This window comes from Pogona vitticeps, chromosome 1 (assembly GCF_051106095.1).
Source record: "Pogona vitticeps strain Pit_001003342236 chromosome 1, PviZW2.1, whole genome shotgun sequence".
Classification (NCBI taxonomy): domain Eukaryota; kingdom Metazoa; phylum Chordata; class Lepidosauria; order Squamata; family Agamidae; genus Pogona; species Pogona vitticeps.
Genome location: NC_135783.1, coordinates 17943192 through 17967241, shown reverse-complemented (window position 1 = coordinate 17967241; position 24050 = coordinate 17943192). Strand labels below are relative to the sequence as shown.

The 24050-nt window shown below is 40.9% G+C and overlaps 1 protein-coding gene across 8 annotated transcripts in view; it reads left to right on the top strand.

Moving 5' to 3' along the window:
- SLC8A1 (solute carrier family 8 member A1) overlaps positions 1-24050 on the top strand; it is a 342233-nt gene that overhangs the window by 281966 nt on the left and 36217 nt on the right. For 3 of the 8 annotated variants that reach the window (XM_020794736.3, XM_072988587.2, XM_078382874.1), the window contains exons 4-6: positions 9327-9344; positions 18330-18460; positions 23035-23134. In XM_020794736.3, the coding sequence (XP_020650395.3) occupies positions 9327-9344; positions 18330-18460; positions 23035-23134 (249 nt within the window). Of the gene's footprint in view, positions 1-6211; positions 6233-9326; positions 9345-10735; positions 10751-14352; positions 14422-18329; positions 18461-23034; positions 23135-24050 lie in introns of all 8 variants that reach the window. The other 5 variants (XM_020794734.3, XM_072988558.2, XM_072988572.2 and 2 more) reach the window with 3 other exon arrangements.

Genomic DNA, 24050 nt, shown 5'->3' with positions numbered 1-24050 from the left:
AATTTGTCCAATTAATGTAGATATTGGCCAAAGCTACTTGGATGATGTTTCCCCACATTTTTAATTAATTTTGATCAGGTAATCATAGCTCAAGATTGCAAATGATATGACATCTTTCCCGTCTCAAACTGAGATACTTTTCAATATACAGTATAATTTTCAGTTTTCAATACAGGTTCACCATCCAAGTGTGGTTAGATTATCAAAGTTTACTTTCTCTGTTGCCCAAGACTCTTAAAATCAAAATAGAGACAGTTGAGATTAGCCAAAGATAACCAGTAATATAGTGGAACTGGGGCTAGCAGGGTCAAAGTCCCAGGAATATCTGAGTACCAAGGACTATGACATCATCTGCTGCCACCACATCCTTAAGCTTCTGTGTTCCTTCAGGGGCTTACCTGAAGTCCTCACAATCACTGGCCAAGAGAAGGTTCTCAAGAACTGTTGTGCAAGCTATCCCTGTTATAATCAAAGTATATTAAATTGGTTTGATCTTGAATTGACAGTTAAGAGCCATTTATTTTATAAAATACCTGCTCCTCATTTATTAATATGGACTGATCCAGCTGCCTATACCTTTGGACTCTCTTTTTGGGGAAGCAGCTGGGAATGAGGACAGTCATGATTTAGATAATAAGAAGGGAAAGGTGGAGATATATCATAGGACCAAGGCGATGCGTTTAATTACTTCAGTGGAAGCAGCTTCCATATAAAATCTAAACCCATTAGAAATAAACTGTTTCCTTTACCATTGTTGGGTAGCCCAATGACATTTTAGAATGTTTAGCACAGAAAAAATGTGAGTGGTAGAGGCATATATATCAAATGAGGCAAGCTGTGGTGAAACTACTGTATACAGGTGGATATTTTTCCCTTGTACATAACAAGAACTTTTATTTTTGTTTCCTTTGGAGTTCTTTCAGGGGTCTTCTTGTGCTGTCCTGTTTTTTGTGCACCAGATCTTTTGTTTCACACAAAAGGGACAGCCTCTTTCAAATTATTTCATTTTGATTTTCCCCATTCATGTTTTTGGCATTAATTTTAAACAAAGCCCTAAAGAACCAGTAAAAAACTACCCTAAAAATGCAGACGCGAGACAACAGAGAATCAATCTATTCCAAAGGTAAGCAATAGTGCCAATAACAACCATCACCGAACCAAAGAGTCTAAAATAATCTGATCAAAATATAAAGCTTTAATAGAATAAATAAAATACACAGAAAATTAACAAAATAGCATGTTTAAATATCAGTCAGCAAAAGCACCCCCATTACACACCTAAAAAAGGGAGAAAAGCAAAATAAAATACACACAGGCCCTTCTCCCAAAAACTCATAAAAGCAAGCAAATGAAAGGGGGGGGGGAATCCAGTCAAAGTCTCCCAAACCAAATCAATTAGAATATGAGGAGATGCCTCTCACAACACCACCTGATGCCTTCCTCTTCTTTTCTTTGAGGCCAGTGCATCAGCACACAGACAGCAAAAAAGAACAAGAAGGGAAAACGTCAGTAAAGGGGAGGAAAGTGCAGAAAACCAGTGTGCAGGGCACATTGAAATAAAAACAAAAAGAATTGCAAGGAGGCTAGGGGTAAAAATCCAAGATGGAGTGAGGCACAGGGAGCTCATGACAAAGGGTGTCATAATCTTGCATATCATGAGGAATGAGTGAAACAAAGAAAGAACATCCCCACTCGTTACCAATCAATCCTTGGCCTTTTTACAGCTTCAAAATTCCCACTCCCTCACATTCTGATTGGTTGCTGGCAGCAGCCCATGTGGAAGCTATGAATTTTTTTCTCAAGTGATCTGACAGATGAGGTGAAAGAAACAAAAGAGAGAAACACAAAAACAATGAACCTTCTTAATAATAAACATAAGAGACTTTCCTTTGAGAATCCACACAAGAATACAAAAAATGAAAAATAAAAGAGTTCCCCCCCCTCCTTTTTTGTGTTAACAGAAAAATGCCATGCTCAAGAGGTAGGTTGTTATGTCAACGGCTTTGAATCACATGATTCAGCTGTATAGTACTTCCAGTAATTACCTCTGAGTACCAGGGACGTGGTGGCGCTGTGGGCTAAATCGCAGAAGCCTGTGCTGCAGGGTCAGAAGACCAAGCAGTCGTAAGATCGAATCCACGTGACGGAGTGACTGCCTGTCACTTGTCCCAACCTAGTGGTTAGAAAGCATGCAAATGTGAGTAGATTAATAGGGACCACCTCGGTGGGAAGGTAACAGCGTTCCGTGTCTAAGTCACACTGGCTATGTGACCACGGAAGATTGTCTTCGGATAAAACGCTGGCTCTATGGCTTGGAAACGGGGATGAGCACCAACCCCTAGAGTCGAACACGACTGGACAAAAATTGTCAAGGGGAACCTTTACCTTTACCAGAGTATGAGAGCGCCATCTCTCACACATTTTGATGGTGGTCTTCCCACCAACAGAGACTACTATAGAAAGGGAATGCTTGACTAGATAGTCTTTTAGATTTATACAGCATTGCACTTTTTAGATTCTTAGGAAAGGTCTAGGACGAATGGGTAGGATTGTCCACTATGGGGCTGGCCTTGGTACATGCTTCTTTGTGCCAACCACTGGGCCCATGACAAAATCCACAGATTACCTCAGTGACCCCCCTTTAAAACCATCCAGGGTTCTTGGTGGAACCAGAAAGTGTGATCTAGTTGCCAATTTAATTTTCCACAGTATGCACAATATAGGGTTACCTCTGGTTATTTAGTAAATTGAAGCCAGAGTAAGAGCTTGCTGACTGGTGCTGCTTGCACTATTGTCACTGCTTGCTGCCACCGTTTCCCCCTACAGGTGAGCCCATTAAGGGCCTCCAAATGACAGAATAGGTCCAACAGATAATTTTTTACTGGGAGCCAACCATGCCCTTGATGGAGGCAAAATCATAACTTGGAAAATGTACTCTTTCAGACTATATGTCCTAGATGCTGACTGGGGCAATTCTTGGACTTACAGTTCAAAAGAATAAATTTTCCATTCTCTGGAGAACACAGTTTACAGAGCTGGATGAAGAAAGAACATGCACATAAAAAAAAAGCCTATTGAGGTATATGAGTCAGACCATAGTGTTCATTCAAACATAAGGAGGGAAGGACTGTTCCTACCCTCTCTGTCATCACTTCCTTCACATAAAGACCAGTGAGTCTTTTGTGTGGAAGGATTTAGGTGGAAGTCCTTTGCATGAGCAAGAACCCAAGTCCTTGTGTGTCGAGTAAGCTAGAAGGTAACAGTTGCATAGGATTCTGTTCTCTAGCATAATCTTGTGCCTTCTTAACAAAGCTTGCAAATATTATTTCTAGGACTACCATTTCTAGAATCCAGCCCAGCTAACATGGCCACTGCATGTACTGCTGTGAAAGAGTCTAGGTGTTGTATTCTAAAATACAACTTTTCTTAGCTCTGCTTTTTAAAATAAATCTGCACCGGCTGATTTTCTTTTCCTCCAGTTCTCAGCTCTGAATGGAAGCTGCTATAATATGCAGAGTAGCGCAATGATACAGAAAACTGGGAAGAGTAAGTCATCACCACCCAGAAGGTCTCCCAGCCCTGATGCTTCGTTATCACACACCATCACTTGCATGATCCTTTGAAAATATTCTGCAAGGAGACTGCATCAAGCTTAAATGAAATAGAGAAAAGTGGAGGGGAGGCTGAGATGATGGGTTCACATATCAATTTGTAGTTGCCATCTCCTCCAGCCTGTGTATGCCAAGAAATAAATGCATGTCTGCCTAACATATAAAAGGCCCAAGAATATGCACAGTATTTGTGCACACTGAACTTTAAGCAAAGAATTTCTAATTACATTCATCCAGAGAAATATATTTAATTGTGTCAGGATCACAGAGTAAATGCATTTCACCTGAGTGAGCCAGGTTATGGCAAAAGAATGTTTATTGTTCTTTTGAGGAGGAAAAAAACAATCTAAATTCTAAATGAAAAAAAATGTTAAGTGGAATTTTCCTGTTTTCATCAAGGACAGATGGTATTAGATCATATTAAAGCCGTAAACTGAGTATGCATCCCAAAATAAAACAAGTTGGATTTGCAATTATAGCAATTTAACATTTATAAGTTAAAAGGGAGTGACAATGCTGAAAATTCAGCAGGCTTGCTGGATAGCCATGGATCTCAGACTGAGGAATGGAACTTTTTAGGGCACTCCATAATGCAGTTGCAAGATCTCTGTATTTATCTGGGATGCATCTTTGCTACACACCTGAACTAGGACAGAAGTCTAAACCCTCCCTTCGGTCTATCTATGCAGTACAACACCTGAGGCTTTGACTGAACTCAGTATCACAGAACTGGAAGGTTATGGGCAGCTCACCTAGTCCAGCCTTCAACCTTTGAAAGCTCCTAGCCTCTTAGAGGTGCTTCTGATGTTGCAGACACAGATCCACACTTGTGAAAAAAGATACATCTATGTTGTTTCACACAAGTGTCACTGTGGCCTGGCACAGTGCATGGGCTGGGGGACGATGCCTTCTCCTTCATTCAGATGCAAAGCACTGTGCTGAAAAGCCATAAATGAGAGAAGCTTGCTTATGTTCAGAGAGCCAAGAAACAGATTATTGGTTAAAGAGTATGTACACACATTTCACTTCTGCTCAGATAGGTTTTGCAGAGATTTTTTTTCAAAATTATTTCATATAACTACCAAACCTATTTAACCAAGGCCGACACTAGAACAAAAGTAAAATCTGTGGACACCAACGTTCTCAAGTGTGCCCAGGATGCTGGCTCAGGAAAATGGATGTCTAAATCTTTTTAAATTGCTTCAAAAAGATCACTTGTGTTCTCCAGGTGGTGTGGGAGAAACTCTTTCCAAGGGAAGCTCAGAACCCTGGCACCAACCACATTGGCCTAAAATTTATTTAAAAAAAAAAAAAGCTGTGGAAGAGCACAAGGGGCTGTTTTAAGTTTTTAAAAAAGAGAAAAAATCAAGTTTTCACAAAGATGAGTGCAGCCCCTGGACATCTGGAAGGGGCCCATCCTTCTTGTAGTCCAACAGATTTGGAGGCACCAGGTGGGAAGCTCTGGTGTGGGCTATAAGAAATAAACAAAGAATGGGAAAAGCTCAAACTATTCGCAGCTGTCTGAAAGATTACAGTCTGTCTCCAGCAGCAAAGTAGCCACATACCTTGTTTTCACAAGTAGGTATCTGTAAAACTGAAATGAGAGAAGCCAAAAGTCAAAATGCTTGCACTTGTTTTTATCTTATACTCTCGCTGCACATGCTAAACTTATTTTAAAATGTTGTAAACACTTTGCCTGTCCTCTGAAAAACTCGGGGACTGAATTTGTGCAATTAAGAGTGGTGCTGAAGCTGAATTCCTCATTAGTATCAGAGAATCACTTGCAAAGATTGCAAGCCTTTTCACAAAAAGTCTCCAAGTTTCTATAGGAAGAAACACGAAGCCATCAGCATTAAATCAATGCTAGTTTAATTAATAGTTGTGACTGTTTATAATACATCAGAGGTACCTGTTATGGAACTTTAAATGGCCACATTGGGACTCCCCCGATTTTCGTCCACTACATCTTTTTACACTGGTGTCTTTGCAGGTTCTCAGAACTGAAGTGATTCCTTTGCTCATCATCCCAAGGAGAAAACTGCATGGTTTCCTCATTTAATATTAGCCCTTAAAATGTTCAGATTTAAGACCAACATGGCACAAATAGAAATATATTTCCCATGTTATAAAATTAGACAAAGGAAGAGTGTGAACATTAAAAAAAAAAGAAAAGAAATCAATTAATCTGACAGAACATATTATTTCCTCAATCACTGGCAGAACTGACAAAATTAACATCACCGTATGGATCCAAGAGGTATATGCCCTTAAAAGTGGGAGCATGAGATGGTTTTTTAAAGATTTGTCACCCACACAACATTTATTCATATATATCTATTGTGTATTATATATAATATGTATAAGTACATATTATATGCATTTAATGTTTCTCCACAATTCCACAGCCATTCTTACCAAAGGTGGTTCTTTCCCATTATTTGTCATGCTCTTTTTCTTTGTAGTGGTGGCGGTCCTTCATATTTACAGATCTACATTCTCTGGCCTCCTGGATCTGAAGCTTTTCTGTGGATGTTCTCTTTAATTTCATTTCTCATTGTCTTTTCTTCTTCTATGTTTGTGCCTCTGTGTCTTCTTCACAGCCCTGTTGTTGAATGAGCTTGGTAAGCAGCATATTTCTTGTATTTCTTTTCCATTGTTTTGACCATATTTGATGTGAGTTGATTGCTTTGTCTTTTTGTATCTCTTTTCGAACTTAAATGGTTCTTTCTGAGAAGATTATTAATACAGATTAACTAGATGAAAGTAGCTGATCTTATTTTCTTTTCTTTTATCTTTGAGTTAAATTCATTCTCAACATCTCCAGAGGTCTCTTAGATTTGATGTATCTGTAGAATGAAATAAAAATATTAAAGATCTGATGGAAAATTAAAAGGCATCTTTATTCCATTAGCTTCAATTATGGTTGAAACTAATCTATATAGATTTTTGGCAGAAGCTAATCAAGACTACAGACGAATCAAGCCAAGATTCAAATTTTACCCGACCTGATAAATTGATAAAAAGTACAGATTTCCTTGTTATTCATCCCAGTGCCCTGTAACGTGATATAATGCATTCCCTTTAGATTTCTTTTCATTGGGGTAAAATTACCTGAATTTTATATGCCAGTTAATCACTAGTCATTTCTGGATCTGTTAAGAAGAGAAATTAGACCCCATCACATAAATATTTATTTCAAATGGAAACCATTACTTTTTTGGGGGACCAGACAATAACTTGTTTTGATAAATGTGAAACATTCCAAGTTATTTGCAAGAAAACCACTCAGCTGGATTCCTATTGGGGAAAGTAATACAGAAAAATTATAAGCAAGAAGTAGATGAAGTATTCCTTCTCTTAACACTGTTGCATTCTGAATACTCTTCCTGAAGTAGCTTTATGGTTTTTTTTAAAAAAGTACTGAGATGCTGTTACGCACACTACTATAACACGTAGTTCATTCTTGTGTTTCACTGAGTTTTACAACAGCTGTTAAAGAAGTCTTACACATTCCAGTTCAATTTCTAGATAAGTTAAAACTTTATTAGGTCAAAAGACCAGCCACCAAGAAAACATTTAAAATATATAAATATACAGAAATATACAAAAATATTGGGATTGAATGCAAAGCAATACTGTAGTTAGTTCTAAGGTAAACAACAACAGTGTCAGTACATCTCCCCTGAAGCAATGCCCATAGAAGCAGTAAAGAATTTGGCAACACTACATGTGAACATAGGATTGGAATGAACATAGGATTGGAATCAGACAACAGCACATGAATACATTGTTGCTCTGTACAGTCAAGAAATCGGCCAGTCAAACGGGAAACAAATTCTTCATGTACATCCTTATAATATGTACACCACAACAAGACATGTTCAGTTGTTTCTATCTGCTCCATTCCACACGGACAAAGGCGCTCTGCCCAGGGGGCAGTTCAATTTATACAGGAGACCTCCATTGTTTCGCCTTTTATGAACAGCTTAATGGCAGAGTTTGGAAAAGTTACTTGTTTGACTACAACTTCCAGAATCCCTCAGACAACATGACCAGTTAGTCATGTTGGCTAGAGGATGCTTGGAATTATGGTCCCAAAAAAGGTAACTTGTCTATGCTCTGTTGTTGGGGCATTCAATAAATAATCCCAAATTCAATAGGATTAGATCTTAAAACTGATTCTCAGGGATTTTTATCTTAACCGTGTATAACCTTACGCAGTTATGCTGGCTGCCCCGCAGTCAGGTTGGTACCTCTTTGGCCCACTTTTGTGGTGCCTTTGACTCAGATCACTTATTCATGCTTGTAACAGAACAGAACAAAAGTGCATCTTACATATACACACTGCTCCCAGAAGGAGTTACTTCATTCAGTCAAGCTGATACCATGACAACAGCATATGAAAGAATCTAGGAAATATGGCATACTCCTTTAAAGAAAATAGACTATGTCACATATAACATGCCATCTACAAAATACTTCCTCCTGTTTCTAGGCGCCAGAGTACAACTGAAGATGAAATGAGGGAACATATTTTGGAGTTAAAAGTGGGTGTTAAAAGAATGAAACAGATAGTTCCCTTATTTGCTTTAAGACTACTGGGCAAACTTGATTTTCCCCAAGGTCTTGAGCTAATGTCTTCTCCAACTCTATCACTTGATAGCCTTTTAATGGGAAATTCTAAGATTTGAAACTGGGGGCTTTTCAAATCTATAGAGAGAGGGCTTTTGCCCTCTATATTATGACTTCTCTGTGAGCTTTCAAAACAATAAAGAATTTAAAACAAAGGAAGATTTTTCCAACTACAATATATTGTTTCAGAGTTCCCCTAGTGTTTTCAGAAAATTCCTAGGCTTGAATGCATGGCAGTCACTAGAATATGAAGCCCGAGTCTTTTCATCCATTCTGTCCAGGCACACTGGTAAAATGACACATATGATGCAATGGCATCGTATTGTGGTCTTTTCTTCCCGCACAAGCAACAACCAGTGAAATAGAGTGAGGAATATTACAAGCCAGGGAAGTCATGTCACTCATTTTGAAATTCCGTGTTACAAGAAAAGAAGGAGAAAACATGAGTACAGCTCCAGATTCTGCTCCTAACTGAACAAGGAATTAAGTTTATCCATGGCAGTGATCATGTGGTGTCCAACCCACAATGCAGTGTAGTGCAGGTGATTTGACACTTTTGCCCCTTTTGCATGAAAGCATTTGAGGCCTTGTTACACAATTAGAAGTCACATTTTACAGTGTTGATCACCACTAGCACAACAGCAGCAACAGGCAGCCCCAGGTAACTATGCCAGTCAGACTTTTTGCTCTGCCATTGCTGAATAAACTTTCAGCCCCTGCCTACTCAAAAAAATCCTATTGATCCACCAGAATTTATTCCCAGGTATATATAGCATTACAGTATAAACAGTTCCATCAAGTCTGGCTTCTTGATTTTATACTTTCTAGTTTTTATTAAATTGTTTCATACAATGGCATTTTAAATATTTTAGTGCTTCTTCTTGATAAATTGACTTCTCCCACAAACATAGACACACAAACAGACTTTTTAGTATTTTTCCTGTCCCGTGTGGGTGTTTGTTCTTGTAAAGAAGTCTGCAATTCAGCTTTAGGGGGTAAGCCTGAATGATATATGATGCATGCAGTGTGGAAAAATAGATAATAATTTATTTATCTTTTCTCTCTCTTTTGCCATTTCTTTAGGTGACTTCACAATTACAGGTATGGATTTCAATTATCTTTTTGCTCATATATTAAGTATTTCTAATATTAAACATTATACCCTTCTCTTGCTGCTTCTTTTTTTTGCTCTCATTTTTAATTCCTTAAGACATTTAACAATAAAGCATCAGCAGCATCATACATTGTTCTGTGAGATGAAGAAGACTGTCTCCTGTCTCCAGGTTGGAAGGCATTGGGCTCAGGACCAGCTGTGGAAGGATGCCATTGACCTCATGTTCTGTTGATAAATGTGGTTGGCTGCTATGTGAACCATTGATGCTAAATTAAACCAGCCTTTGGATTTTAAAAAGAGAATTTAACATTTAATCTTTCAGAGATAAATACAGAGAGACATGGACCTCGAACACTGTCTAAAGGCTGTAGGGTGAGGCTTACAGTAGTTTTCAAGGGAAACTGTTGTCACAAGCTTATAGCATTTCTCACACATTCTGTGACAATGAGTTACTGTATTTTTCGCTCTATAAGACGCATCTGATGATAAGATGCCCTAATTAAAAAAAATTAAAAATTAAAAAGAAAACTCCGCCCCAGCCAGCTCATCATCTGGAAGCACTCCCTGCCCTGGAAAGGGGGGAGAAGGGCACCGTGGTGACGATGGCAGCAGTGGGAAGCCAGTATTCGCTCCATAAGACACACACAAAGTGGGGGGGGAGTGTGTCTTATGGAGCGAAAAATACAGTAGTTCTACCCATCATGCAAGGTGGAAACTGAACACAATTTGCTAAGAGCACTACTCTGTGCTGTTGCATTGGCCCTGCGTACATTCATGCTCTTCTCGTTTCTCTCATCCTCCACTCCTCATGCATCTGGACATGCACAAAAATTTCTCAAGGAATTGTTCCCTTTTAATGTTTTGAATCAAAAAGGTCTATGCTTGTATATTTTGCCTTTCCACACATTACCATTGCCTTTTATAATATAATGAACAAAGTCAAATTTGGTGATCAGAAGGAAGGATGATCAGCTGGCTGTGGATTTGTAGTAGATCTTGGAGAGCAGAAGAGATGTGAATGAGTTCAGGCAATCGCCACATCCTTCTAAAAAGAGCAAAACCATCTGGACAGTAAAAACCAACCACCCAAATCATTGTGTGGGGAGGAAATATTTTTAAGAATATTTGTAAAGTAAATCTGAAACTAGGGAGGGCAACATTGTGTCTTGAATTGCACAGTTGGGTTGCACATCTTGAGTCCCTAGCCCTGATGAAAAGGTAGTGCTAAACAGCTTGAGATGCAGCTTTTATCGGTCAAAACTGGAGATCAGTAATAGGAAACATTTACCAATGCTGTGACTCACATAGACATATTTGAAGAAGTTGTAACTGTTGGCTGTTAACATCTTGGTTTTCTGTTCTTCCTTTTGCAATGAAGGAAAGTGTTTGAATGGTAAGACATCTTGATCTTTTCTGTGCATTGGGATTAGTATTAAAACCACATAAGATGTAACCAGTGTGCCCACAAATGTTGATGATGGGATGTTTTGCTCTCACAAACCTAACGTCACATGTTTCAGGATAACAAGCCAATAGTAAACTATGAATAATTATGATGATAATAAACTAGAGGTTTGCTGGAAATGGTTCAGAGGCAGCTCAGAAAACTCTGAGGTTGACATGGACTTAAGATACTCTCAGCCCCTTAAAGAAACTCTGCTGGCAACTTGGTCCCCAGATTAATAACCTGAAAGCATACAGACTTCCGTCTTGCCTGTGACTGAACTTTTCAGTGCACTTGCAAGGAACTCTATGCTGAGTTATCTACAGCTATCTTTTGCATTGTATTGCATTGCTCAGTTACTACTAGAACAATAAGCAGAGCAGTTGTTTCCACCCAAATATCTTCTCTAGAGTTAGGAACAGTTACTCTGTGACCACAATTCCCGGAATATTCCAGCCAGTGGCCACGGGTTTCTGGGAGTTGTGGTATAAAAAAGAAACTATTCCAATGTATTCGCGAAGGCTTTCACGGCCGGGATCTAATGGTTGTTGTGGGTTTTTTGGGCTTCTTGACCGTGTTCTGAAGGTGGTTCTTCCTAACGTTTCGCCAGTCTCTGTGGCCGGCATCTTCAGAGGACAGCAAACTGTGCACAGTTTGCTGTCCTCTGAAGATGCCGGCCACAGAGACTGGCGAAACGTTAGGAAGAACCACCTTCAGAACACGGCCAAGAAGCCCGAAAAACCCACAACAACCAAACTATTCCAAGTTCTGTCCTTTCCCTAATTATCACCACCCTTCATGGAACAGCTACATGTCATCACAGCTACTGTACCAAAGTATTTGGTTTTCAGACACAAGAAGCAATTCCTCATGAGACAGCAGAATGCAGCAGATAGAGGGGTTTCAAATTTGCTTAAACATGCAAATCTGCTGAGTGACCAATAGCCTCTTTCATCTGAATTTCCACACAATATATGTTATTATCTCTTTTAAAAATTTCAAATCTTTATCTCAGACCATTCAAAATAACGTAACAGAACAATACCTACTGTTACGATAATAACATTTTTGTTCATAAACTCTTATATCTTCACACACACACAACACACACACACACACACACAAATATGCAGACTGTTTATATTATCTCTTTATCTTTTCATATAGTCTGTTCCTTGGCTCATTATTGCATATTTGTGTCCACCTAATGCCGCTTAGAATAACCAGCAGTCCAACCCATTATCCACTTTTCTTTTTATTATTCCTATCTCTACAGTTATTTTCTAGCTCTGTTAATGGTCTGTTAGGTCCTGACTTTTTATAGAGTTGAGTGTCAACAATTGTTATCTGAACTAATTGAAAACAGTTACCGTATTTTTCCGTGTATAATACACCCCCATGTATAAGATGTCCCCCTCACTTTTCTAACCCAGAATTTCTTTCTTCACAAAAAGTGGAATCAAAGCACTTTGATCCCTCCTCCCTCCTTTCTTCTGTGTATAAGACTACTTAAATTTTAATCTAAATATTTTAGAGAAAAGTGTCATCCTATACATACACGGAAAAATACAGTAGTTGCTGTTTCTATAGTTTTTTCTTTTATCTTGTGAAGGTAAAACAGTAAGGCAAAGGCATTGGGCAGGGGTCCTGAACTCCTTAAGGCAGTGGTGTCGAACTGTGGCCCTCCAGATGTTCTTGGACTTCAACTCCCAGAAGCCTTCACCACCACCTCTGCTGGCCAGGATTTCTGGGAGTTGAAGGCCAAGAACATCTGGAGGGCCACAGTTCGACACCACTGCCTTAAGGGGACAACAACAGAGAGATGACTGAACAATGCTTTCAATTTTTGTGAAAGAGCTGGATGGGCTTAGGGAAAATCCCAACTTGCTTAATTGAAGCTCTTCCCCATCTGAGTGTCAGAACTTACCGTAATCCTGATGTCACTGTGAAAATCGTGAGGCCCAGGGCCCCCAGATCCCTCTGTGGAGGAAGGCCCCCTCTACCCTCCTTTCCTAAACCTCCTTTCCACAAACAGTCATACAAAATGGCAAGCATCTTCTTAGGCTCTCATTTGGCATGAACGGAGCTTGGAGAAGTTACTTTTTTAGACCACAGCTCCTAGAATCCTACAGCATCCAAGGAAGCCTAGGATTTATAGACCAAAAAAGTAACTACTGTATTCCAAGCTCTGGGAGTCAATTGGGACTCAAAACTTTTTTGTACAGGGTCTGGATGATATCCTCTTCATTTTTTGATCCTCCCACATCTTCCCATTGTATCTTTCTCTTCCCCCCCCCCTTATTAAAATCCATTAATGGGAAAGGGCTGGAATAGCTGCCTAATGCCTAATTTTAATTGGTTACACTAGGCACTGTAAATATATATTGTATGCTGTGAGAAACATCATCATCCTTTCGTATTTCTAGCTTTATACAGTATATCTCCTACACCATCCACAAGACTTTGCTAAGCATCTCGCCCATTATAATTTTAAAAGCCTTCCTCTTACAGCAGCATGCCTAAAGTTTTTGTTAAGGGAGGCTGAATTCCCCGCCCCTTGCCCGATAGCACCCTTCTCGTGCAGATGGGCCAGCGAAGAGACTTTTGCATTGTCTCTTTTCAGACTGGTTGCTGAAAGACCTGCTGAAGAGATTCCACTATAATCTTTTATTCTCCACCTGCTGTGCAGCTTTTCTGTTAGAGCTGATGACCAGGTTGTCTGACACAACCCTTTATTGCAGGGACAAAACAATGCATTATGTTTTATATGTTTCTCATCAGCCTCTTCATTTCTTTGAGATGTGTTCAGAGCAGAGCCAGGGTTCCAAGGAATCGCAAACAAGATTAGAACTGCATAGGAGAGAAGATGGAATTATAAAGACTATATCAGAATATACAATTTCATACTCCTTGTAATCTTTTCTTTTCTCTAGCCTGAGCAGGAAGCTTAAAAATTGCATCTGGAGACAGATTTTCATGAGGAGAGCATGGTTTGAAATTTGGTGGATATCAAAGTAATCCACCAAAGCACTTGAAAGGCAGGTTCTCATTTCACAGCTCAGTTCGCTTCTTGTTCCTGGCTCAGTAAATGTAAAAAGAGGACCAATACCGAAGACTGGGAAATCTGTAAAAGAAACCCATCTTTTCTAGGCAACAATTCCCATCACCCCCGACCACTGGCCATGCTGTCTGGGGCTGATGGGAGTTGGAGTCCAATGGCATACTGAAGGGCGGCCTACTTACCTAGCCACAGCGAATTACTAACACTGATGTGTGAAGTATAAGAATATAGCAGTTAGTCTTTAAAGTGCCACAATGTTTTTGTCTTCTTTATTTTTTTATATTTGTTCTCTTTTTGCCTGTTACGTATGCTAGCACAGACTAACATGGCTGCCTCTTCTAAAACTACATGTGTGAAGTAGACGTTTTTGTTCACTGTTTTGAGTTGACTCCTCACATCTAACACGATCTGACCACACCAGGTATTACATTTGCCACCAAATCCCAGTCCAACCCACTGATCTTTCCTTTCTTGCCCATCATTTTGTTAGGCCAACCTGTCTTCAGGAAGGTTCATGCTAGAGACCATCCTTTTCCTTCTACTGTAATCAACATACAAGGTATCTGGTTTACTAGGGTCCTGGTTCAACAGATTAAGTGTAACCAATTGCTCTGAAATCCACATGCAGTCTCTACTGATGCTTAGAAAGGAGATGGGTACCAGTGAAAAAATGAAGTTCCACATAGAGTAATTAACACATGGCAGCTTTTTGATTGTGCCTCCAAATCTGCTACCTGGGGCAGGAGCTCCTCATTGCCTTGTCCATTGAAAATATGACTCTCTCTGCTCCATCTAAGCCTGCCAACCAAGCAGGGCCAGACATGCCATTAGGTATGATAAAGCAAACTACTCAGAAGGTGGGTGCTGGGGATAGGAAATGGTGGCAAAGTATTGGAGAGTAGAGATGTGTGTGTGTCATGCAGTCAGCTCTGTGATTCTTGCCTGAAAGCCCTCCAGTCTGGTTGACTTTTGTACATGGAATGGAGAAGGACAAGATCTTGTCTTCCATCTCCAACAGGAAAATGTTTGGGCCAGCTCTGCTGCCAAGCTGTGTCAGATCTTTGCCCAAGTCTTTAGTTAAAACAGAAGTGGAGGCAGCCCTATTGTTGATTTATAACTTCTGTCAGTCTCAGTCAGCAAGATGAATTATGCAGACCTCTTCTGAGCCGTTGTAGGAAAAGGACACACCTCTCCATTATGATGGCGTCCATGGAAATCCCTTTCCCCCCACCCACCCCTAATGCCTGAAAAAAATATTTCACGCCAGATGCAAAATTTAGGCTTTTAACTGGCCACTCCCTTTCCTGGATCTTATGTGTTCTAGCTTGATATAAGCAGTCTGATTCAACATATGAAATTTGAAAATACCTCGCTCCAGATTGCAGTTCTGGGATCTACTAGGGCTTTTTAAAAATTAAAGGAATAAGGGAAATTATTATTAATGTATGAGTTATCAGATCTGCTGGGACTATAAAGCTTGCTGATTTACGCTCAGTCATTCTCTTTCCTTTCTTCCCTTGGGCCTTGTGCCTGATTTCTACCAGAGGCTCCATTCCCAAGCGCAAGGTCTGTTTACCTTGGGCTGGGGTCCAGTGGTGCCAGTCACTGACGAGTCAGATCACTAGGGGCCCACTGAAAGCAGATTGGGGCCCTACTAATGGGACATTTTGTCCAGCCCCTCCTCCCCCAGGAAAGCAGCAGCAGGCCCTGCCTTCCTACCCAGCCTTTTCCATTTGCAATTTGCAGGGCAGTGATGCCTTCTCATCTGTGCCAGCCTTTACTAACCTCCAGATGCATTTGGATGATAACCTTCAGTCTTCCAGCCAGCAGGATTTTATGGCTGGGTGCAATGGGAGATAAAAATCCAAACACACCTGGAGGGCCCCAGGTTGGCCAAGTCAAAGTTGTGCCAGCCATTTTGTTCTCCGCTTTCGCCTCTCTATAAATTTGACATATCCGTGCTTTCTTTGGCTGCAACTTGCAGAGTTGCCTGCCCATAGCTCCTTCGCGTGGTCTGCAGCTGTAGTAGCGTTGCTACCCTCTGTGAAGCGCTGCACCTAGAATCCCATCTTGGTAACGCCAGCTAACAACCTTATCCAGCCTTACCACGTTTCTCCCACAAAGATAAAATATCTGCTACAGGAGTGTGTTCCAGCAAAAACAGAAATCAGATCCTTTCCCCCACCACCACCCTCTCCTCCATCACCATTGTCTTGGGAAGCATTCGAATTAACAAATTACTTCCCATTGTTTTCAGCATACCAATCAAGTAGCATTACCACCTTCCAAATTCACATCTTTCTAAGAACAAAAGGGAAATGAGAGAGGAAAGGAAAGAAAATTGAAGGGCTTTGCGCAGAGCAAAAAATTAAATTCCTTCCTACCAAGAGGAACTGTGTATTCTTCAGCATGAATAGAGTTGCCAGATGTCCTCTTTTTAAAGGGAGGGGGTGCCCTTCATTTAGAATTCCTCCTTCCAAAATACTAGAGAACCAGAGAATGAGGCAGATGTTCTTCAGAGCCACAGTACAGATTGCTATATATAAAAAAGCAGAGATATGTCTAGTAGTAGTAGTAGTAGCAGCAGCAGCAGTAGCAGCAGCAGTAGTAATAGTAGTAGTAATTATCCTCATCATCACCATCATCCCTGTCTTTTTTAAATCTAGATCTGTCAATTAAGAGGCCCTTTCAAGCCTTGGTGATTTCATGTTACAGAATCATGTACTAAGCTAAATTAGCTCAGGCATATTAACCAATAGCTTGAAACAAGTTCCTCCTTGAAAAAACATTGCAGTATGAAGCCAGTCATGTGGAAGAATGGTGATCGTCCTTCATTTCCAGAGATTCGGATTCACTGTTTAGGGGAGAAAGGAGAAATGAGTGGTAAAGACTGAGAAGTAGCACATTTATGGATACACAGTACAAAGATATGGAAACAGTCAGAGCAGATTAGCTGATGGACTTGTTGGACTGTTGCGCAGTCATGAGGGAGAATAGTAATGCTTAGGTAACCACATGTGTGGAGCATTCTGATAACCAGTTCCCCACAAGGTTGGCATCCCCTGTGGAGCATTTTAAGCCACCATCATGCTGTGACCAGACCTTTGTTTCCACCCACAGTTTTGCCCCAAAACTGCCTTGTGTGGGATTATGTTAACCACATTAATATCGCAACTCATACAGAGATAATTACAATTATTATAGTAATTATTATGTGCGGTCAAGTCCATTCCAATTTATGACGACTCTTTCCAGGGCTTGGTAGGTACAAAGTACTCTGAAAAGACTTACCGTTCCCTTCATCTGGGGTTGCTTACTCGAAGGAAACCAACCCAAGGAGAGCACCAGAACCCTTGGAATAACTGTCTTGCATGGAGAAATGGGTTGTAAACATAACAGTAAATGGAAAAAGTGAGAGACCCTTCTCACTCTCTTGCCCCCAAGTACAATTAGCATGCTGAACAGAGGTCCTGTTCAACAATGGCATCACCACCTCCAAAATGAGCTCCCACAAGGGTTTTGTCAAGCCTTTTCCTTGCAGATCTTCAGAAAAGCTTTGGAGATCCATCTCTTTCCACTGACACCTTAATTTGGGAACTTCTGGTTTCATTTATAATTACTGATTTTAATGAATGTTATTACTATGGATGTTTTTGTTTTGTTTTTATATGGAATTGTGCTCCAACATTTCTGGTGGGTTCCAGATCCGGTATAAATGATATCAGACACCTGTTTATGACATTCACATGCTTTTTTTTTTTTTTAAGTGTACCTTTTAACTGAAATCGTGTATGCACACCTTGCACATTCTTGCTGCATTTCTGGGCTGGGGGAACCCAAGAAAGGTGGAAGGTGGAAGAATCCTGGGTGATGCAAGAGAGCAGTTGTATCTCATGGGTAGAGTGTATGTTTTGCACGAGAATAGGTCCTTCAGTTGCTGGCATGCCAAGACTTAAGAAACAGTCTTGGTTGAAACCCAGGAAAGCTGCTGCCATTCAGTATATCAACAGTGCCAAGCTAGATCGGCTGACCTGGGAGAAGACAGCTAGCTGTTTGCGCTCCTAATGTGCAAAATGGAAGCCGTGTCTTAAAAGAAATGCTGCTTCTTTTCCACAAATTGCAGAAAACATGCCACCAAAGTTGCAGAAATTTTAACAAGATAAGTGAAGAGAAGAGCGAGACATTTGTAATTCGGAGATGTTTCAAGCCAGTGATCTCATTTGCTAATGCTTCCAGGCAAGCCATCTGCAGCAGCACGTTCTAGGCCTTACCACACAGGCGCTTGCCCTCATGGTTAATGGCCTGTCCGTTTTCTGTAACAGATGTCTGCCTGCTTTTACCTTCGCAACGGGGAGTGTTTGAATATAAATAGTCAATGATCGTGGCGGCTCCGTTTGACAGAAGCTGTCTGCAAAAAAGGGGAGGGCTACGGCTTAAAATTGGTGTGTTTCCTTTCTGTTTCTGCAGAAGAGAATAGCGAGAAGCAGCCGCTGACAAGCAAAGAGGAGGAAGAACGTCGCATTGCAGAAATGGGGCGCCCCATCTTGGGGGAACATACAAAGCTAGAAGTGATCATTGAAGAGTCCTACGAGTTTAAGGTATAGTATGTAGGCACATCACATTGTTTCTACTAAAATGTTGCAGCCCTGCTTCCCAATCAGAATCAGTTCTGGCAGGGCTGTTTCTCAGTGGCCAAATTGTTAGATAAAGGAAGAATTCTGTTCCAGTTAATAAACATGCTAACAAAAGGACTGTTGTATGTTCAGTATACATTGGGCAGATTAAGCAGATTTGTATGATTTATATACTGTGTATTTTTTGAATTCACCCAAAGATGACACTGAAGGTGACTACTTATTCTACCTTTTTTTACAGTGCATAATTTTTCTACTCCTGCTTGTCATAAGGGGAGGCAAGGAATTACTAGTTCAGGCATATTAACCCATAATCCTTTCTTACCTTCTGAGATTTCAAGCAGAGATAAAATGTCTTATATTATTTCTCTAAGGAAAGCAGAGTTTCTCAGGAAGCTGAATCATTGGCTACATACCACATTCCTTACCTCTTTTGCCTGTCCTGTCACTTAGTGCTTGTGGGAATGCACACAAACAGACCTGCCTCTTTGGCTCTGGGAACAGGCCCCGACATTTTCTGGTATTTTTTATCATTTCTAGGGGACTGGCAAGAAGCAGCTAAACCAATTCTAAATTACAGTGGTGCCTCGCTAGACGATGATAATCCATTCCACTGAAATCGCTGTTCAGCGAAATCATAGTCTAGCAAAAAGCATTTCCCCATTGGAATGCATTGAAACCTGTTTAATGCATTCCAATGGGAAAGAATCGTCGTTGTCTAGCGAAGATTGGCCATAGGAAAACCGCTTTGTGAACTGCCGATCAGCTGTTCAAATAGCTGTCTTGCGAAGCTTAGGTCCCGAAAACACCCATTTTACCAGCACAGAGGGAGCTGCATTCAGATGGTCCAGAATGAAGCAGCCAGGCTTCTTAGTGGGGTGAGAAAATATCAGCACATCTCCCCCACTCTGGCTGCACTGCACTGGTTACCTATTCATTTCCGCATCGACTTCAAAGTGTTAACGATTACATATAAAGCCCTAAATGGTTTGGGACCTCAATATTTGGCAGACCGCCTCCTCCCGCCCAGATCTACCCAAATCACCTGACATAGCCAGCAGGGACGGCTGAGGGGACTGACTCCGAGGGAGGCCCAGAAGGAGAAAACTAGAAACCAGGCCTTCTCGGCATTCGCCCCTCAGCTGTGGAACACACTCCCTGCTGAAATTCGGTTGGCACCCTCGCTGGGTGTTTTCAAAAGCCAATTAAAAACTTGGTTATTTAAACAGGCCTTCCCCCCCCAGCCAATTAAGTGATTTTCTCTTTCTTTTTCTTCTTCTTTTGAGCACTGCCATCTTGGAAATCTGTTGCTTAGAATTAATTGTATAATTGCATTTTATATGCTATTTTAACGTGTTTTAACTTATGTAAGCCGCCCAGAGTATACGTTGTCTAGAGGGGCGGGGTAAAAATCGAATAAATAAATAAATAAAATAAATAAGCTGTCAAAATCGTTGTTTAGCAAAAATTGGTTTGCGAAGCAGGGACCAAACATTGTCCAGGGAAATTTCCCCATAGGAATCACGGTTTTGCGAACCACTATAGCGATCACAAAAAGTCAATGTCTAGCGAAAAAACTATCATGCGGGGTAACTGTCTAGCGAAGCACCACTGTCATTTAATGCAACATATATTTTGACACATACACACATACCCAAAAAAGAATTGTTAGCTAATAGAATTTGTTGGTTTGCTTGCTTGCTTGCCAGTACTCTGGGCAGTAATAAAATAAACATAAAGAAAACAGCCAAATCCCACCCAATCCAGAAATATCATATCATATCATATCATATCAAGGTTACAACGTTAATAGAGCATGGTTGGAGAAATAAAATGCACAAAGCCTCATTGGCTAATTTGCTTAAAAGACGTATATCAGTCCCTGTCCATATGTTACACAGATGTAGGGCTCTCAGATGGTGAAGCAGTAGTGGGGGTCGTGCTGCTGGACCTTCCCTCTGATGTCATGTTCCCAAGCCAGCCTGATCCGCAAGGTGTACACATTGAATGGGGATGCCCGTGAAAGAATCCAGATCCATGCGCTGATCCTCGTGCATAAGAATTCCTTTCTCAGTCAACCACTGCTCATACTGGCTAGAAGATGCTAGGAACTTGGATTTTTTTTAAAGTAGCTTTTCCAAGTCCTGCTTAGAATTTTAGGCTTTCTTGGGACATAAACTGAAAGTCTTCGGCGACACAGAGCCTGTCCAGGCTGACCATTTTGAGTGCCTGGTGGTTTGGGCTATAAAGCTTCTGCTGAGGTTGGGTGTATGGATGTGGGTGTGATGTACCATTTGGCATTCTGTTCCCCTCTGAACAGCAAACGACCCCTTGTAGCCTGTTCAAACAGCAAATAAGGAGGGAAGAGAAAAGAGAAGGTGGGGATGAGGGGAATGGGGAGGGCGAAAGGGTCTAGGACAGAAAGAAGCAAGATGGGGAGAGCAGATGGGGAAGGAAATGGAATTTGACAGGAGTGAAGTGGATGGAAGAAGAGGAGACAGAAGAGGGCAAAGAGTGCAGAAACAGCAGTAGGTGAAACTGTCAGGAGAGAAAGAGGACAGACAGACAGGAGGGGGAATTTAAAAGAAAGGAGGTATTTGGAAAGAAAGGAGGAAAGAGAAATGGAGGAAAAGAAAGGGGGTGGGGAGCAGGAAGGCATTGTGCAGAGAGCGAAGGAGAAAGGCAGAGGGGGCAGTCCCTTGCTGTTGCCACCCCAATGTCACTGGTATTTGCTCAATCTCTCATCCACTTGCAGCACATTAATCCACAGTGCTTGTCTCCAGCAGGCAGTTGCCTCTGCAGAAGGCTAGCCCCTCAATGACAGTGGCAATGGCAGAGGTGCCTGGAGCCAGCAACGGAGCAGGGAGGCACATGCCAACAATAATGCATGCCTTACTGCTGGACCAGAAATGAGATCACCAGCTCTTAAAGGGGAGAATTGGCTCATTTTCAGTAGAAACTCAAGCAGACATAGACTTTTTTTTTTGAGCCAAACCAGACTCTCAGCTATCCATATATTATATTTATATGTCAGTGTGGACAGGCCCACAGTTTGTCTGTCAAACTGTACAACATTTAACACAGCATAAAAGTTCATCTTCCCCATCAGTTTCCCCATCTTCGTGACCACCCTGTGAGTTTGGTTAGAGACTGGCCCAGTTCATCCAGCTGGCAAGGGGGATTTGAATCCATGTTTCCTCAAACCTAAGTTTAGCTCACTAGCCACAATGCCATGCTGACTGTTTTAGCCCAGCTTAAATATAGCTTGGTTTATACTATATCGTGCGTATTCTCTAAACAACACTTTTTCCTCATTTGCATTCTCTGAAGATGCCTTAAGGAAATCAGTGAAAAAGCTACTTTGGTTCTTGGATTTGTAACTGTTTTGATAATAATGACAACCTGGCTGCTGGGAAGTGATGAGTAATGCAACTAGTTTCTTTTTTTATAGAGAACATTCCAGGCTCTGCTGGTTACCACCCCACCTCTACAATCACCTACATACCATTTGTCAAGGGGGAGGGGAAGCTAGGAGCTTTAATGTGTATTTCTTATTGATTTTGCCCCATTTTCCTTAGGTGGATGTTGGGAAAACAAAGTATCATGCCATTCTGCTTTGTGAGGGGCTTCCAGATTCAATACAAACAGAGAAGATCAATACATGATGCAGACAGACTTTGACTTACAACAAAGAAAGTCTATAAAAAGAAGTACTCTGATGTGTTGGCACATTTGTACAACTATATTCATTTTTCAAGAGTTTCTAACAAAATATCAGGAACTGCTGCTCTCTTCCAGAATTCATACAAGTTACTTTTTTGGATCACAGCTCCCAGGATTCCCCAGCTGGGACGGCCACTGAGGGATTTTGGAGTTGTATTTTACAAATATAACTTCCCCAGAGGATATCCCTTTGCCTAGAACTGAGCAGTAAAACTTCTTGAGTATAGGACTTTTCAATACAAAATGAAGATCCAAAACCAGACACATTATGATAGTAATATAGTAACATAGCCTTGCAGTTACCACCTAGTAGTCGTAGGATCAGGAAATCCATGTTTGAAGACAGTAGGCTGGTAGAGAGGAATGAATTGCTCCATCCCTCTGCCCAGCATGTTTTCCTGAAAAAAGAAGAAAATAAAACGTCTTTCTCCATGAGTATCACATAGAGGCACCCTGCTGGCAGAGGCTAATATCTTTTTAGGGTAACAAATCCTTTGGTCATATATTTCAACTCAGTTTGGAGAAAAATAGTGGATTTTTCATCCGTGCCCCATTTTGCAGCCATGTTTTGGGATTAGCATTAATGTTCTGTAGCAGACAAATTAGTAGGTAGCTTTGCATTTCCATCCATGAACCAAAGCCTCTGAACCAAAGGCCTGGGAGGAAATAATTGTTTTGGACCCCCAGAGCCCCACAACCAGCCTGGTTGGTTGACATCCAGAAAATAAGTTGTAATTCAACAAAATAATATTTTTTCTTTCTCTTCTAAACTGATGGTGTGCTTAGGATTTTAACACTTGTCTGTCCGTCTGCAGAACACGGTGGACAAGCTCATTAAAAAGACAAACCTTGCGCTTGTGGTCGGGACCAACAGCTGGAGAGAACAATTCATTGAAGCCATCACCGTCAGCGCTGGTAAGTTTCTTTCCCTTGTCTGTGTTGTGAACTATAAGAAGCCATTCTCTTGGCTTGAGGGCATCAAGTGTCTTACTCCAGGAGCTGTAATTAAATATTGGGCACGTACACATACACCCCTGCAGTCTCAGAAGTGTTTTATTCTTAAGTAACCAAAGAAAACTACTGCCCATGTTACTCTGGGCACAGGAAAACCCAAACATTGTAATACACTTAAGGGGAAGGTTCAGACCTGAGCTTGCAAGCAACCAAGCACATGGGCGTGACCTGTCCTATGAACTACCAGAGCTACTTGGTCAACTCCAACCTTCTATGATGATACAATAAATGATATAAGGTAAGCAAATAGACAAATTAAAAACTAAGAGAGAGAAAAAAAGAAATAGTCACATATGTTCAAGTAAAGGATTGGGAATTCTATCAATTTTACTTTCTCCTGCAAGGTTGAACACATGGTTGTTCCACTTGTCCCAGACCTGGGGCATACCCTGAGAAAGCATATGATACAAGGAACAAGAACATATCTGTTTAATATAGTAGAAAGAAATATAATAAATCAGGTGAACAACCCTTTTAAAGAAACCTATTAAATGTCTAGGAACAGATACAAAAAGACATATTGTCCCTTTGTTGTTGTTTAGTTATTAAGTCGTATCCAACTATTTGTGACCCCATGGACCAGAGCATGCCACTTCCACTGCCTCCCAGAGTTTGGACAGATTCATGTTGGTCACTTCGATAACACTGTCCAACCATCTCGTCCTCTGTCGTCCCCTTCTCCTCTTGCCTTCACATTTTCCCAACATCAGGGTCTTTTCCAGGGAGTCTTCTCTTCTCATGAGATGCCAAAGTACTGAAGCATCAGCTTCAGGATCTGTCCTTCCAGTGAGCACTCAGGGTCGCTTTCATTCAAAAT